General features: G+C 45.9%; 1 protein-coding gene across 1 annotated transcript in view; it reads left to right on the top strand.

Moving 5' to 3' along the window:
• The window catches only part of TMEM266 (transmembrane protein 266), a 264,791-nt gene that overhangs the window by 116,536 nt on the left and 130,775 nt on the right, over window positions 1–17,480 (top strand). Inside the window, exon 5 of the mRNA XM_006126238.5 lies at window positions 2,755–2,828. Coding sequence (XP_006126300.2) covers window positions 2,755–2,828 — 74 coding nt within the window. The remainder of the gene's footprint in view (window positions 1–2,754; window positions 2,829–17,480) is intronic.

Below are 17,480 nucleotides of genomic sequence, written 5' to 3'. Positions count from 1 at the left end.
ACCCTTAATCAATAAGGTGGAGGCTCTATGGAGGTATCCCACCCGCACAACAAAAAAGCAGTTTTGGCAGTTCCATGGGCTGGCTGGCTACTATCGCCAGTTCATACCAAATTTTGCCACCCCACTGACAGATCTGACGAAGAACCACTAACCCCAGAAAGTTGAGTGAGTCCCAGGACTGTGAGGTTACCTTCCAGGCACTGTGAGAGCAGCTGACACATGAACCAGTGTTAAAACAGCCAGACTTTGCAAAGCCCTTCATCTTCCAGATGGATACCTTAAAGTTTGGCTTAGGAGCAGTGCTGTCCCAAGAGGTAGGAAAAGAGGAGCTCCCCATCTTGTAATTAAGCCACAAGTTATTTCCCTGGGAGACCCACTATTCTACCATAGAGCAAGAGGCACTTGCTGTGAAATGTGCCATTATGATATTATCTCTTGGGAGCCACCTTTACTTTGGTTCCATGCTCAGTTACACTGGATCAACAGCAACAAGTGGGTTATGTGCTGGTATTTATCCCTCCAACCCTGTACTTTTAAGGTGTCACATTGTCCAGGGAGGGCCCATGCAAACACTTGGTTTTTTTCCCCAGTCTGGAGCAGAGGAGTAAGAAGGGCCACCTCCTTCAGAGCCTCTCTTAAGAGGGAAGGTGTGTGATGGTATACCCTGCACTGGGGCTGCAGGGGTTAAGCCTGGCTACCTGGCTGAGTAGGCTTCACTCCCACAGCCCTGTTAGGCATGTTCCAGCTGGAGGCCAGCTATAAAGGCCTGTGGAGCAGCTCAGTCTGGGCTGCCCACTGACAAGGAAGGCGGTTCTGCAGTAGGTCCTGGAGGAGAAGCGCAGGTACACACAGATGCCATTGCCAGGTAGCAGGGAATCGCAGCTGGAGAAGGAACCGACTGCAAAGGAGAGACTGGTAGGAAGTAGTTTGGGAGTAGGAAGGGGTTGAATCCTGGGTGCTCAGCATGTTTGGCCAGATTCCCCACCAACTCGTGGGTGGTGGTCCACTCCATCGCTGACAGGGCCTTGGACTGGGACCCGGTGGAGAGGTTAGACACGAGTCCCCCACCTTTGATCAACCCCACAGGGGGCTCTAGCCTTCCCTGTACTGTTGACTCTGGCTGCTAGGGCACGCTGCCCTGTGGCAAGGGAGCAGTACCATTGATTTTAAACATTAGGACGTATGTAGGGTTGGAGGTCCAAGGGAGGAGCCTCAGAGGCCCAATGTCCCTTTTCGGGAGGAAAAGGTGAGCTCACCCTGCAGTTTGATGTCAGATGATATTTCACATTTTTCTAATTCAGCTCAATTGGATTCACGTGCAGGGATCAAATATTGTTAATAGTTACTTTAGTTCTTCAAAGTGTTTTCTAATATTGGGCTCAATGCAGGTGTTCATTTTGGTTTTGTAGATTCTAACTAACTATGAGTGGGCAGGGTCTAAATGCCTTGTTCTTCTGTGAAAGCAGAAGCCAATATTTATGTTCCATAGTTAGACAGCTGAAAATCAGGCCACTTACTTAAGTGCCTAATAGCGATAAAAGTTGTCTTAATTTATGTATGCATTCTTGAAAAACTTGGTTCAAACAATTATTGATCTTCCAGCATTAATGCCATGATTTTTTTAAAAAAAATATTTAAAGAATAACAAGTAATTCTTTTTGTTAGCTTATAAAACTTTACTCTTAAGTTTTCAGTTGCACAGGATTTAGTCTCCATCCCCTAGTAAAGCCAAAAGGATTTGTACAGCTATACCCTAGAATGATAATACAGGATATTGTGCACCAAAGATTTGCATGCATAGAACAAATGCAGACTCTCACCCTCATTGTCTTTCCATGTTCCTTTTTTTCTACAGGGCTTCAAACTAGGTTGACAGGTTTTGATAAAATTGATTCACCTCCATCCTAAGTAGCCCACTTCCTCAACCAGGTGGTCTGATTTGGTAATCAGAACAGAAGACAGGCTGCATCAAATACCAGGGGGTCAGAAGGCAAACTGGGAGGCAGGAGGCAGGAAGGTTCAGGTTAGTAGGAGATTAGACTCAGGCAGTAGGAGAAAGTATTGCAAAGGAGAAATCTAGTTGCATGGACAATTGCTGTTCCTGTGATTAGTTTAAATAGAAGCTGAGGACCAGTTAGAACCCCCTCAGCATTCCAGCAATGAGCTCCCTGGACAGAAGTCTGCTGTGAGAGTTCAGCTTTTACAGCAGTTAGCAGATCACTGGTTGGTGGGTTGGAATTTATTCGCATGATTCAAGACACCCACTGTCTCCAAAGCCACTACTAGAGAAAGCGAATCGAGGGTCTCCATTGCCTATTCTAATTCCTAGCTTTGTTTTACAGAGGCTCCTATCTACAGGCAGTTGACCACACAGGTGACCCAATTTCAATACAGAATACTGGGATGAACCCAATCATTCCTTAGCCTCTCTCCTGAGACTTCTGGTTAGTGTAGTGGTGATAGCAACTGTGCTGTGAGAACAATAAGCGAGATCACCTACTGTTTTTAACATAAGGCACTGAATAGTCATCAGATAACTTCATGGTTACTACAGACCTGTATTGATTCAAAGGAGCAACGTAAGATGGTAAAGCTCCATGTCCCATTGCATCTAGTCAATTTGTTGCTTTTTCATTATAGTATTTCAGATGAAGTGCTCCTCCTAAATGTAAGTGGCGATGGTACTAATCACCATTATATATAAGTAGCTACCTCGTATTAAAATTATCCTTTGTTATATTGTGTTAATTACAGTTTCAAGTGCATCACAGTTTGCAGGAATTATTCACTGGATCAGCCTAGTCATCTTGTCTGTGTTCTTTTCAGAGGTATGTATAATGGTGAAACACAATTTATTTGGGTACAGCGCCCAGTCCTGCTCCCACTGATGTCAGTGGGAATTTTGATGCTGACTTCATTAGGAACAGGAGCAGGCATATAATGTGTTTTAAAAAGAAAATGTCAAGCTTTTGCCATTCGTATTCGGAAAACAAAAGATCTGATTTTTATTGACAATCATTGTTCTTTTTATTAGAGTAGACTAGGACCAGGAAAAATGGGAGAACACATTTTGTAAAATAATAACAGCAAAATTGCAAGGAGGAATAATCACATTGCTCCCATTTCAAATTGGTCCCGTGGAATGTAAGGAAATGGGCCTGGTTCTAAAACTCTTTCTCCAGGAAAGTTCTTGTTGGCCTGAATAAGAATTTTGCTGGAATAAGAAATTCAGGACTTCCCTCTTATACAAACCTTGGTTCCGAATAAGAATAAATTAGCTCCTTTCATGATTTACTTAAGCAGCTCGCTCTGGTTTTTTCTAAATATCTTCCTTACTTTTCCATATAATAGTAATATAGATGAAATTAAATACAGCAAATTAATAAGAGAATTAATAATGATGAATTTCTGTGCAAATGTGTATTTGGACCGTAAATTCATTAATTGGGAAAACCTTTGTTGATAATAGAATAAATGTCTAAATTGAAATAACTGATTATTTCATCTGTGTTAAAATATTAACAGTATATAAAGTCCTCCCAAATCAGCAGTTTGGATTATTGCTTCAAGACATACATGCAGATTGTTGCAAAAATCTGATTACGTGGTTGTGTGTTTTTAAATTACACCAGCATCCATGCTATGTCAGAAGACTCCCTGAAAATCTACATACCTGAAGAATATTTAAAAATCATACCAAATTTAAGCAAAGAATACACACAATCCTGAACTATATACCTTTGCTCCCAGCCTCCAAAACCTGAGTCCAAACTTCCCTATAGATTAAGGTTCAGAAATAATAAACATTAAGATTAACTTATTTCGAATATGATGAGCAAAGTTGTCTTCCCATTTTGTGACTGTGTTGTATTTTTTCTTCTTTCTGCATTTAGGACAATACAGGTATTTGGTAGTAAATCTCCCCTTCCTCTGCATTTAGTACCCATTTTTCTAATACTGTTAGCAGCCTCTTTGCAGTTTCAGAGACTCATAGTATCAAAGGGTTGAAAGAGACCTCAGGAAGTCATCGAGTCCAACCCCCTACCCAAAGCAGGACCAACCCCAAATAAATCATCCCAGCCAGGGCTTTGTTAAGCCAGGACGTAAAAACCTCTAGGTATGGAGATTCTACCACTTCCCTAGGTAACCCATTTCAGTGCTTCCCCACCCTCTTAGTAAAATACAGGAAACCATTCCTAATTTGCTTCTTTCCAAATTGATTAATTTAGGGTACGTCTAGACTACATGCCTCTGTCGCCAGAGGCATGTAGATTAGGCTACCCGACAGAGTAAAATGAAGCGGCGATTTAAATAAGGCATACCTGGGTTGTCGACAACTCCCTTTGATGTCGGCAGGGGAGCGTCCAGACTATCGCACTGAGCCGACAAACAGCTGATCAGCTGTTTGTCGGCTCAACGCGGCAGCCATGTAAATTTAAATGAAGCGGCAATTATTTAAATCGCCGCTTCATTTTACTCTGTCGGGTAGCCTAATCTACATGCCTCTGGCGACAGAGGCATGTAGTCTAGACGTACCCTTAATTAGCCCATTTGACCATAGTTTGAATTTACATCAGAGAAAAACTCACCTGTGAAACATGTAGCAGCCATGTGAGAAGCACAAAGAGGCTAGAATTTTTGCAGTGCATTTTATCAATCAAGCCTTTGGAAACTGAGTTCTAGTCTGGGATAATACTAACAGAAATTGCAGACCCTGAAAAAGTCAGAAACTCTTTTACAGCATTTTCATTACATCTACTTATTTCCTGTTCCTGATGTAACAGATTTGTCTTTGGGGTGGGCAGGGAATAATTTTGCTGTGTTAGTCAGACATTTACAGTCTTTCATTATTCAAACAAAGAGCACAGGGTTTCATTTGATGTTCAACCCTTATCAGATGCCTGTTGAGTATGAGTGATCATTCACAACATTATTTTCCCCAAACCACACAAAGGCACTTGTACTCAACATTTTGAAAATTATGTCTGATTAAAATAATGGGTTCTAGTGGACAGCATTTGCAACCTTAATGATAGTTATTGATGGCTATTAGCACCCTTAATGATGGCTATTAGCACCCATTTGAATGTCTCATTACAGTTAAATAGGAGCTGGCTTTCTGCTTGATTGAAACTAGTGGATAAATGTACCAGGAATTTGCAGATGCCAACAAAATTAAGTAGCTTCTCTTCCAGCATTGTCCTTCCATCTTTACACATGTTCTGTAGCCATAAGTCTAACCTAAATTTACTGCTCTGTGTTAATTTTATATTCTCCTGTCAGTCTCTGTGGACTTTCCAACATATCACAATATCTTTGTTCTGTGACTTTTTGTAAATGTCAAATTAGATGTACTGGTTGTGATGCTTTGCCCGTTAGTCTTTGCTCACATGTGTTGAGTCTGTACATCAAAAAATACACAGATGTTAAGACAGAAGAGGAAATAGAATGTCAGAAGGATATTGGGCCAAAAATAGTCAAACAGCAGTCAAGGCTAATTCAGGATTGCATCATTTCAAGAAGACAAAACAATTCCCGATTGTACTTGGACGAGAAAAGGGAGACAGAAGATTTGGCATTAACTTTGGTAAGTAGTGTGGAGTCAGAATATTTTTAATAATTGTGTTACATTTGTATGAGGAGCCAGATTCTGCAGCCCTCACTTACTCTAATAGTTCCAGTCTAATGGGTCTGTTCACGTGAGAGAGGCCTGCACATATAGACTTTTTAGCCTGTTATATTCTGCTGTACCACTGCTTCATATAGGCCCAATTCAGCACAACACATAAGCACTCTATTGGCTTTAATGAGTAGTCCCATTGAGGGCAACAGGACTATTCCCATGCTTAAAGTTAAATACACACTGAATCATGGCTACTGTTCCCCAAAGGTTTTGGAATGAGACGACATTCAACAGGGTTTGGGCTTCCAATAGTTAAGGTATTAATTGCCTGGGTGTTTTAAAGTTTGATTTAAAATATAGTGATAGAAATGTAGCCGTGTTAGTCTGGTGTAACTGAAACAAAAAACAGGACTATGTAGCACTTTAAAGACTAACAAGATGGTTTAAATAAACCATCTTGTTAGTCTTTAAAGTGCTACATAGTCCTGTTTTGTATTTAAAATATATTTATTGGTAATCCTGTGGCAACCCTAGAATCTAACAAATATATTATATTTATAATATATATAATATTATATATAGTATCATGAGCTTTCATGGGAAAAACCCACTTTCTCAAATGAGCTTGAGTGGTTCATTTGAGAGAGTAGGTTTTGCCCACAAAAGCTAATGAGACTCTAAGGTGCCACAGACTTCTCGTTTTTAAAGTTACAGACTACATGGTTACCCCTCTGAGGCTATATTTATTGGGTTCTTCTTCGAGTGCTTGTTTATGTCCATTCAATGGAGGTGTATGTGCTTGCCACCTGGACTGGTGAGAAGATTGGGCTGGAAGATTTTTTTTCTTACTAATATCTATAGGGGACCAGTTCCAGTGCTCCCTAGAGTGGCACGTACATGCTGTACTATATTGGGTGCTGCCAGGTCCTCTCCTCTCTCAGGGTATGTCTGTACTAGCCCCCTAGTTCGAACTAGGGAGGCTAATGAGAGCGACCAAAATTGCAAATGAAGCACGGGATTTAAATATCCTGTGCTTCATTAGCATGTTCCCGGGTGGTCGCCATTTTGGAAATTGACTAGCCCGGAAGAATTGCCCGCGTCTACATGCGGCAGAGAAGGGCAGTTCTGAAATAAACCCCTTACTTTGAATTAACAGTTATTAATTCCATGAGGTTAAACTGTTAATTCGAAGTAAGGGGTTCATTTCGGAATCACCCTTCTCTGCCGCATGAAGATGCGGGCAGTTCTTCCAGGCTAGTCAATTTCCAAAATGACAACCACCCAGGAACATGCTAATGAAGCACGGGATATTTAAATCCTGCGCTTCATTTGCAATTTCGGTCGCCTGCATTAGCCTCCCTAGTTCGAACTATGGGGCTAGTGTAGACATACCCACAGTTCTTTCTTGCCTTTAATGACAGAGCTTGGAACTGCTTGCTGCAGCCTCTCCTGTAGTTTTTCTACTAAGCTTAGCTTATGCACTTGTAAGTAGTTCTCCTCTTATTGTAAATAGTTGTAGTTAATCTCTTTCCACCCCTGTTAGGGACATAGCTTGGGGATGGGGCATGCCCAACTCCCCTGGCTTTAAAGCATGTGCTGCCTATCATAGGCATATGCCAGTTAGCGAACCGCATTATGATTGTCTTGGACTCAGAGTTCCCCATCTCTGAGAAGTGTTGAATCTCTAGATCCTTTCATTCCTAGACAATGAAAGACAGGGTCATCTGGCTAAAGGTTCTCCTTATGGAGTCCAAGTGCTAATCTTGGGGAGAAAGGGCAGATTCGGCACCGAGTACCAGTGCTGAAGAGAGAGGTACCAGTGCCTCAGGGAAATTCTTGGTTGCCCCTTGGTTGCCAAGTGCGTGGCACTCTTCCTGTCCCACTCAGGCAGACAAAAGAGCCACCTGTAACCCTGCACGGTTGGTGAGGGAGCGACTAAGGTTAGATGCTTCAATCCAAGCAGTGCTAGAGACTGGCCATAGACCTATGGTGTTGCATGCCCGCCGGAAACCATGGCATGCTGGAGCTAGGGTGACTGTGGGGTTCATCTAGGCTGGTGGTTCAGGGATCAACGACAGTCCTGAGATTGGTGTCGGAGCAACAGAGACCTGCGCAGAGAAGATGCCTAGTGCTGGGATGTCGAACAGGACCTGGAACCCTTGTGGTCTTATCCCAAGAGGCGTGGTTCCAGGGAGTAATGGCAGCGTGGGAAGTGGTACTGTGCATGCAGAGATCTGTCACCTGACCAGTGACCCGCATGCTGGGAGCATGCAACTCCAGTTGTGCCAGTGTGCCATGGTTGCTGGAGGGACAGGGCCAACTGTTGTTAAAGAGCTCTTCTGAAAGCATTTTGTCAGTTCTGCTAAGTCATGCAATATACAATTAAAGTGATAAGGTAATTAGTGTCAGAGAGCTTATTCAGGCAGCACTTTGCTATTGGAGTCATTATTTTCTCAGACTTTCTGTTCAGAATATTTTAAAAGGGTCTCGTAATTACACATCAAAGCACTTACAGCAAAATGTCTAGATAGCCACCTTACTTCGTTTAGAGGTTTGAATGATGTAGTCTCATTTTCTGTGACATTTGCTATTTCCTCTGTTGGCCTCTTCAGACTGAGGGTCTGCAAATGACTGTATAAATGGTCTTAAAAAGTGTCTCTATTGTCTTCTTCATTAGCACTTGGTTCCACGTGTCAGCTACACCCAGGTCTTCTCCATGGGCCACAGTGTTGTTCTGTTAAATGTAGAATGCACTTCTTTGTTTTTGCTTAGCATGATTGAAGCACCATCTGAAATGAACATTACCATTTTCATCATAACCAATTTATTCGGAGTGTAAAAGTCTTTGATAGTAGCTGTAATATCTTGTGCATTACAAGCAGATAATTTAACAACTCCACCAAACAGTCTTATGCACTGCACATGCAAACTTTAAATAATAAGCAACTTTCTAACAGAAATATCTGTGCTTTCATCAATAATAAGTGTGTGATAGGAAGTCAGGTGAAGAGCTGACATGATTTCTATATGGACAACACTGTTGTTTGACTCCAGAAACGCAAAAGCATAGTTTTTGCTATGCCAGCTCACTGGTACACACAGGGGGCTCGTCTACACTGGCCCCTTTTCCGAAAGGGGCATGTTAATTTCACAGGTCGTAATAGGGAAATCCGCGGGGGATTTAAATATCCCCCGCGGCATTTAAATAAAAATGTCCGCCGCTTTTTTCCGGCTTTTAGAAAAGCCGGAAAAGAGCGTCTACACTGGCCCCGATCCTCCGGAAAAAAACCCTTTTCCGGAGGATCTCTTATTCCTACTTCAAAGTAGGAATAAGAGATCCTCCGGAAAAGGGCTTTTTTCCGGAGGATCGGGGCCAGTGTAGACGCTCTTTTCCGGCTTTTCTAAAAGCCGGAAAAAAGCGGCGGACATTTTTATTTAAATGCCGCGGGGGATATTTAAATCCCCCGCGGATTTCCCTATTACGACCTGTGAAATTAACATGCCCCTTTCGGAAAAGGGGCCAGTGTAGACGTAGCCAGGTATATTCCCATGTGGTCATTTTATATTTTGCACAGAGTTCATGAAGTTGTTCATTTGTTCTGCAAGCAGAACATTATCTATGAGAAATTTTTTTCTGGCTTTGAATGTTGTCTTTCCTTCAGTTCCAGTTGTTTCTAATAACATACTTCACAAGTCATGAAGTATGGATGAGAATTTCTGCTTCTATGTACTGCAGATTCATCGCTTTTGCTTGATAAATGCCTCTTCATGGAGTTCAACTTCCATCCCACCTTCCCATTGCTTGCCTGTAAAGAAGTCGCTGGATATTTTAGCATCAGTATAAATTTTGAAAATCAAGCCCACATCAGCACTGTACTGGAATATGTCCCTCACTGGTACACAAATCTTGCCTTTAGATTGTTGAGATTCTAGCTACATCTAGACTGCAGGCTTCCTTCGGAAGAAGCTTTTTTCAGAAGAGCTCTTCTGAAAAAACTTCTTCTGAAAGAGAGCGTCCAGACTGATTGGACTCTATCTCGCATATAAGGCCACCCAGAACCAATTCAGTCAGGGCTTTAGGTCACAAGTTGCTTCCCAGTGCTGGTGCTGGAGCCTTGCAGACACACAGGCTTAAAGGGACCCTCTTCCCCCCAGTTTTTCTGCTTCTGCTGCATGCTTGTGTACCTCTGAGTTTCCTGTGAGCTCTCACAGTGCCTGCTGTGGTTGCCCTGCTTTGTGGACGCCTCAGTTTTTTCCTGTGAGCCATGGAGCTGGAGCTGCCCAACACAGCCATGCTGCAGTTTTTGCAGCACTTTGTGCCAAATGCCTTCCTGGTCCTGATCAAGCTCAACCCTGAGCTCATTTTGGGGACCCTCTCCCTGGGTGCAGGAGCTACACTCTGCAACCACACCCCACAGTGTAGAGGTGTTTTTGGAGGCTTGACACCAGTTCGAATTGGTGGGACAGGCTTGTCATAGAGTGGTGAGACGACCAGCAGTGGCTCCAAAACTTCCGCATGTGGAAGACCACCTTTTTGGAGCTATGTGCATGGCTCGCCCCTGCCCTCTGGAGATGTGACACCTACCTGCGGCCTGCCACCTCTCTGGAGAAGCAGCTCACAATAGCCCTCTGGAAGCTCGCCACCTCACAGCTATCATTCGGTGGGCAACGAGTTTGGCATGGGTCCCTCCTCATGGAGGTAAGGTGCACTCGGGCTTGGGGAGGGGGTAGTCCTGGTAAAAGGGGACCCTTGGAAAAAGGGGATTGGAGGCTGTGGGGGGTGGAGTGGGGGTGAGGGGAAGCCCAGTCCCCGGGGGGTTGTGCTATCCCGCCCTCACACAGCCCTGCTGCTGGGGAGGTGGCCTCATAGGAGGTGGCTCCTGGGATGTTTGAATAGGGGAGGAAATGGGAGGGGGATGGGCACCTCCTAAGGGCTCGGGCACGCCCTCTCATTCTCTGTTTTGTGTATTTGTTTGTCTCCTTCTGCAGGTGGTGAGGGCCATCAACTCGATCCTGCTGCAGAGGGTTATCCGTCTGGGAGACCTGGACCCAGTCGTGGCCAATTTGCCGCCTTGGGGTTCCCAAACTGTGCTGGAGCCATAGATGGTACCCACATCCTGATCCACACACTGGAGCATCGAGCGACCCAGTACATTAATAAGAAGGGCTACTTTTCTATGGTTCTGTAGGCCCTGGTCGATCACCATGGACAGTTCACGGACATTTGACATCCTGCTGCATAGGAAAGATAGAAAATATGGCAAAAGACCGCCTTGGATCAACCAGGAGATCTCGTATGATATAAAAATAAAAAAGGAGTCCTATAAAAAATAGAAACTAGGACAAATGACAAAGGATGAATATAAGCAAACAATACAGGAATGCAAGGGCAAGATTACAAAGGCAAAGGCACAAAACAAGCACAAACTAGCTACAGGCCTAAAGAGACATTCTATAAATATATTAGAAGCAAGCAGAAGACCAAGGAGAGGGTAGGCCCATTGCTCAGTGATGAGGGGGAAACAGTAACAGGAAACTTGGAAATGGGAGAGATGCTTAATGACTTCTTTGTTTTGGTCTTCACCGAGAAGTCTGATGAAGGAATGCCTGACATAGTGAATGCTAGTGGAAAGGGGGTAGGTTTAGAAGATAAAATTAAAAAAGAACAAGTTAAAAATCACTTAGAAAAGTTAGATGTCTGCAAGTCACCAGGGCCTGATGAAATGCATCCTAGAATACTCAAGAAGCAGATAGAGGGGGTATCTGAGCCTTTAGCTATTATCTTTGGAAAATCATGGAAAACAGGAGAGATTCCAGAAGATTGGAAAAGGGCAACTATAGTGCCTATCTATAAAAAGGAAAATAAAAACAACCCAGGAAACTACAGACCAGTCAGTTGAATTTCTGTGCCAGGAAAGATAATGGAGCAAGTAATTAACAAGTCCTGTGGACAAGGGAGAAGCGGTGGATGTGGTATACCTAGACTTTAGTAAGACATTTGATATGGTCTCACATGATATTCTTGTCAATAAACTAGGCAAATACAACTTAGATGGGGCTACTATAAGGTGGGTGCATAACTGGCTGGATAACCATTCCCAGAGAGTAGTTATTAACGGTTCACAATCCTGCTGGAAAGGAGTAACAAGTGGGGTTCTGCAGGAGTCTGTTTTGGAACCGGTTCTGTTCAATATCTTCATCAACGATTTAGATATCGGCATAGAGAGTACGCTTATTAAGGTTGCAGATGATACCAAGCTTAGAGGGGTTACAACTGCTTTGGAGGACAGGGTCATAATTCAAAATGATCTGGACAAATTGGAAAAATGGTCTGAGGTAAACAGGATGAAGTTTAATAAGGACAAATACAAAGTGTTCCACTTAGGAAGGAACAATCAGTTTCATACTTACAGATTGGGAAGCGACTGTCTAGGAAGGGCTCTTATAGAGGACCACAAGCTAAATATGAGTCAACAGTGTGACATTGTTGCAAAAAAAGCCAACATGATTCCAAGATGCTTTGACAGATCCCTGGGCACGAGCACCCTGCCCGAGTCCGGGACGAGGGCCCTGCGAGCCCAACTGCCAACTGTCTCCTGTCCCCCTTACGGCAGTCCGTTCCGGGGTTCCATACCTTGGTTGCCTGGGACCCTCATATTCCCTCCTGGGTTTTGCCTTGTCAACTCCTCACAGGGATGGGAGTGAAGGGGGACCCAGGCCCGCCTTCTCCATTGGGGCCCTAAGTGCAGGGTCAACACTTCCCTGCACGGCTGACAGCGTGTGTTCCCAAAACACGTCGACTCACGGGCACCACAAGGACCCTGCCCCAAGCTGCTTCTATCCCCCCACTGGTCCCTGGGTGGCAGCCTCCGGCTCCCCAGTGCCTACTGTGGTTCCTGGTGCCGGCTTCTCAGTCTGGCCTCTGACGCCTCTCCTGGGGCCTAGCTGGAAAGTGGCATCCCTCGTCTGGGACTCGCTGCCCACTTTCCATGGACTCCCAGCCGTGCCCCTTCCTCGGCGCCGGCAGGCTGTTTTGAATCAGCCCACCAGACATGACGCTGATCGGCAGCCCCACCCACTCCGTGACACGGGGCTTCCACATGTCACTTCCGGGCAGCTGTCCACCACCTCCGCTTGGCCCGGCAGTACGCCGGGGGCAGGGCTCGTGGTGTTGGCATTGCCCCAGCTGGGTGAAGGGTCTTCGCCATGCCTCGGTGCGGTGGCAGCATCTGGCCCCTCGGGCTCACCGCCTCCTGCACAGCCCACTGCACCCCCCTTCCGACCAGCTGGCATGCAGGCTGTCAGTTGCCCGTCACACACCTTCCCCCTTTGGAGACACATGCCCCCCTCTGTCCTGCTCATACACTCTTGAAAAGAAATAATCATTTTGGTGTTTCACCCCCTCCCAATATATCACTTCACAGGGCTTGACAAATGGCGGCGAAAGCAGCTCACCAGCCCCGCACTGCGCATGTGCAAGAGACGCATTGCGCATGCGCGTGCTGCCAATAAACAGGGTGCATGGCTGAAATCTACTCGCCACAGGTGAGTAGAGTCTATAATTTGTCGAGCCCTGTCACTTCAAAACGGTACGGCTGTAGCGTCATGTACCACCGCATAATGCGGGGATTGGTATCCTTCATTGAATTCAGCCAGACTAACGGAGCATGGTCTGTAATCAATTTAAATGTATTGTCCCACAAGTAATACCTTAATAACTCTACCTCCCATTTCACTGCCAGGGCCTCCTTTTTAATTGTTGCATAGTTCTTTTCCCACGGCAACAGTTTTCGACTAGCTGTTCTTCACCCTGGTACTCCTGGGCCAGCATCACCCCTAGTCCGCACTCAGAGGCATCTGTGTATAGAGAAAAAGGTTTTTCAAAGTGCGGTTATATTGACACAGGGGCTCATGTTAACCTCTGTTTTAACTCCTGAAAGGCCTGGTCTGCCCGCAGAGTCCATTGGACTCTTGTAGGTTTCATATTTTTGGTTAGTTCTGTCAACGGCTGTGCGATTGTTGCAAAGTCGGGACGAACCTATGGTAATATCCGGCGAGTCCTAGTAACTGCCATACCTGTCTCTTTGTTGTTGGGGGTGGGTAGTTTTGTAGGGCCTCTACTTTGCTCATCAAGGGCTTCAGCTGCCCCCCCAACCATGTATCCCAAGTGGGACACCTCCTTCTGGGCGAGATGGCACTTCTTAGGGTTAGCCATCAGCCCTGCATCTTGCAAGGCGCATAGCACATCCTCCAGGTGGTATAAATGCTCCAGCCAGATTACGCTTTAGACTACAATGTCGTCGATATATGCGGCAGCGTACCCCCGGTGGGGAGCCAGCACCCTATCCATCGGCCTCTGGAATGTCGCTGCGGCCCCATGTAGGCCGAAGGGCATCCTCTTAAATTGATAGAGGCCAAACGGCATCAAAAAAGCGGTCTTTTCCTTGTCCCCCGGCTGCCAATATCTTTTTGACAAATCCAGGGTGGATATATAACGTGCTTGCCCCAGGCACTCTAGTAATTCATCCACTCGGGGCATCGGGTAGGCGTCAAATTGGGAGATGGCGTGAACTTGTCTAATATCAATGCAAAACCACACGGACCCATCGCTTTTGGTGACAAGAATGATGGGGCTCCTCCAGTCCTTGCATGACTCCTCAGTAACCCCCCACTGCTTCATAAGTTGGACCTCTCGCTGTACGTTTCCCACATTTTTCGGGGGAGTGGTCTACGGGGCTCTCGCACCAGTTTCCTCGGCTCAATAACTATTCTGTGCACCCCTGCCTCCATCCGGCTGGGTGTCTCCGTTACGACGTGGCCAAATTTCTGCAAGAGATCTCCCATTTGTTGTCGCTGATCTTCCAATAGCTCTTTCTCCATTGAAACGGCCCCTTCCAGACAATTCTCCCCGCAGGGCCCGAGGTGCAAGCAGGAGGCCCTCTTGTGCTACCCAATTTTTTAGCAGATTGACATGGAAAATCTGCGTGTCTCGTCGTCTACCTGAGAGCCGTACCTCATAATCAATGCCCCCCACTTTACGTACTACCTCATACCATTCTTGCCATTTTGCCATGAGTTTGGATTCCTTTGTGGGTAGGGGCAATAGTATACGATCCCCTGGTTCGAAGTGGCGGGTTCTTGCTGCTTGGTTGTAATAATGGGCCTGTCTTGTCTGGGATTTCAGCAGGTTTAGCTTAGTGTAGCCTCCCACTCGTCGGAGCCTCTCCCGCAACTGTAAGATATACTGCACCGTATTCTGACAGTGCGACGCTTGTGCTTCCCAATCCTCTTTTAAAATGTCTAATATGCCCTGGGGCTGGTGCCCATACAGTAATTCGAATGGGGAAAACCCGGTGGATGCCTGGGGCACTTCCCGGATGGTGAACAAGAGGGCCGGTAACATTTGGTCCCAATCTCAGGGGCCCTCCTGCTTCAGCCGCCTCAACATATCTTTTAAAGTGCAGTTAAACCTCTCCACCAGGATGATATACCAATGTCCACAGCGTTTTGACCCTCAGCAGGTTACACAATTCCCTTATTAACTGAGAGGTGACATTGGTCCCTTGATCGGTTAAGATTTCCTTTGGGAACCCCACCCGAGCGAAGACCTTCACTAGTTCCATTGCCAGGGTAGGGACCCTGATGTTCCATAATGGTACTGCTTTCAGGTACCGTGTGGCGTAGTCTACAATTACTAAGATGTATTGATGGCCTGTCCAGGAAGGCTTGAGGGGCCCCACCAAGTCCAAGGCTATTCTCTCTAAGGGGGTGCCCACAACTAGGAGAGAGATTGAGGGGTCCGGGGTACCCCCAATGAGGATACTTTCTTGCAGTCCGGACAAGACGCACAGAAATCACGTACTGCCCGGTAGACTCCCGGCCGATACAAATGCTGTATCACTCGGGCCAGTGTTTTCTCCCTGCCATTTCGGCTGGCCCGGATACGTATGGGGTGAGCAAGGTGGCCCAGTGGCTCTCGGGCCAACGTGCAGCCGTGGCTACTCTCTCAAAAGTTGTTAGTTGGCCTCCAGATGGTCCTCTGGTCCCATTTTGGTCAGTCTCATAGACTTTAAGGTCAGAAGGGACCATTATGATCATCTAGTCTGACCCCCTGCACAGCGCAGGCCACAGAATCTCGCCCACCCCTCTTAGAATAATCCTCTCACCTATGTCTCAGATATTGAAGCCTTCAAATACTTTGAAGGCCCCAACATGCAGAGAGTCCTTCAGCTGTGATCTGTGCCCAATGCTACAGAGGAAGGCAAAAAACCTCCAGGGCCTCTGCCAATCTACCCTGGAGGAAAATTCCTTCCTGACCCCAAATATGGCGATCAGCTAAACCCTGAGCATGTGGGTAAGACTCACCAGCCAGACACCCAGAAAGTTCCCTATAATGAATGGTCAATTAGTTACCAAGATCATGTTATTTCATCCAACCATCCCCTTATCATAGAATCATAGAACTGGAAGAGACCTCAGAAGGTCGTCAAGTCCAGCCCTCTGCTCTAGGCAGGACCAATCCCATCTAAATCAACCCGGCCAGGGTTTTGTCAAGCCGAGACTTAAACACCTCTAGGGATGGAGACTCCACTACTTCCCTAGGTAACCCATTCCAATGCTTCACTACCCTCCTAGTAAAATAGTTTTTCCTAATATCCAATCTGGACCTCTCCCACCACAACTTGAGACCATTGCTCCTTGTTCTGCCATCTGTCACTACTGAGAACAGCCTCTCTCCATCCTCTTTGGAACCTCCCTTCAGGAAGTTGAAGGCTGCTATCAAGTCCCCCCTTACTCTTCGCTTCTGCAGACTAAACAGACCCAAGTCCCTCAGCCTCTCCTCGTAGGTCATATGCTCCAGACCCCTAATCATTTTGGTTGCCCTCCGCTGGACCCTCTCCAATGCGTCCACATCCTTTTTGTAGTGGGGGGCCCAGAACTGGACACAGTACTCCAGATGTGGCCTCACCAAAGCCGAATAAAGGGGAATAATGACATCTCTGGATCTGCTGGCAATGCTCCTCTTAATGCATCCTAATATGCCATTAGCCTTCTTGGCTACAAGGGCACACTGTTGACTCATATCTAGCTTCTCATCCACTGTAACCCCCAGGTCCTTTTCTGCAGAACTACTACTTAACTGGTTGGTCCCCAGCCTGTAACTATGCTTGGGATTCTTCCGTCCCAAGTGCAGGACTCTACACTTGTCTTTGTTGAATCTCATGAGATTTCTAGTGGCCCAATCCTCCAATTTGTCTAAGTCACTCTGGACCCTATCTCTGCCCTTAAGCGTATCTACCTCTCCCCCTAGCTTAGTGTCATCTGCAAACTTGCTGAGGGTGCAATTTATCCCCTCATCCAGGTCATTAATAAAGATATTGAACAAAACTGGTCCTAGAACCGAACCTTGGGGTACTCCACTAGAAACCGACCGCCATCCTGACATCGAGCCATTGATCACTACCCGCTGGGCCCGGCCTTCTAGCCATCTTTCTATCCATCTTACCGTCCATTTATCCAATCCGCATTCCCTTAACTTGCTGGCAAGAATATTGTGGGAGACCATATCAAAAGCCTTGCTAAAGTCAAGGTATATAACATCCACTGACTTTCCCATGTCCACTGAGCCAGTTACCTCATCATAGAAGCTAATCAGATTGGTCAAGCATGACTTGCCCTTTGTGAATCCATGCTGACTATTCCTGATCACTTTCCTCTCATTCAAGTGTCTCAAAATGGATTCCTTTAGGATCCCTTCCATGATTTTTCCAGGAACCGAGGTAAGACTGACCGGCCTATAGTTCCCTGGATCGTCCTTCTTCCCTTTTTTGAAGATGGGCACTACATTTGCCTTTTT

This window comes from Pelodiscus sinensis, chromosome 14, assembly GCF_052426305.1.
Source record: "Pelodiscus sinensis isolate ZL-2025 chromosome 14, ASM5242630v1, whole genome shotgun sequence".
Taxonomy (NCBI): domain Eukaryota; kingdom Metazoa; phylum Chordata; order Testudines; family Trionychidae; genus Pelodiscus; species Pelodiscus sinensis.
This window is presented reverse-complemented; position numbering and strand designations above follow the sequence as displayed.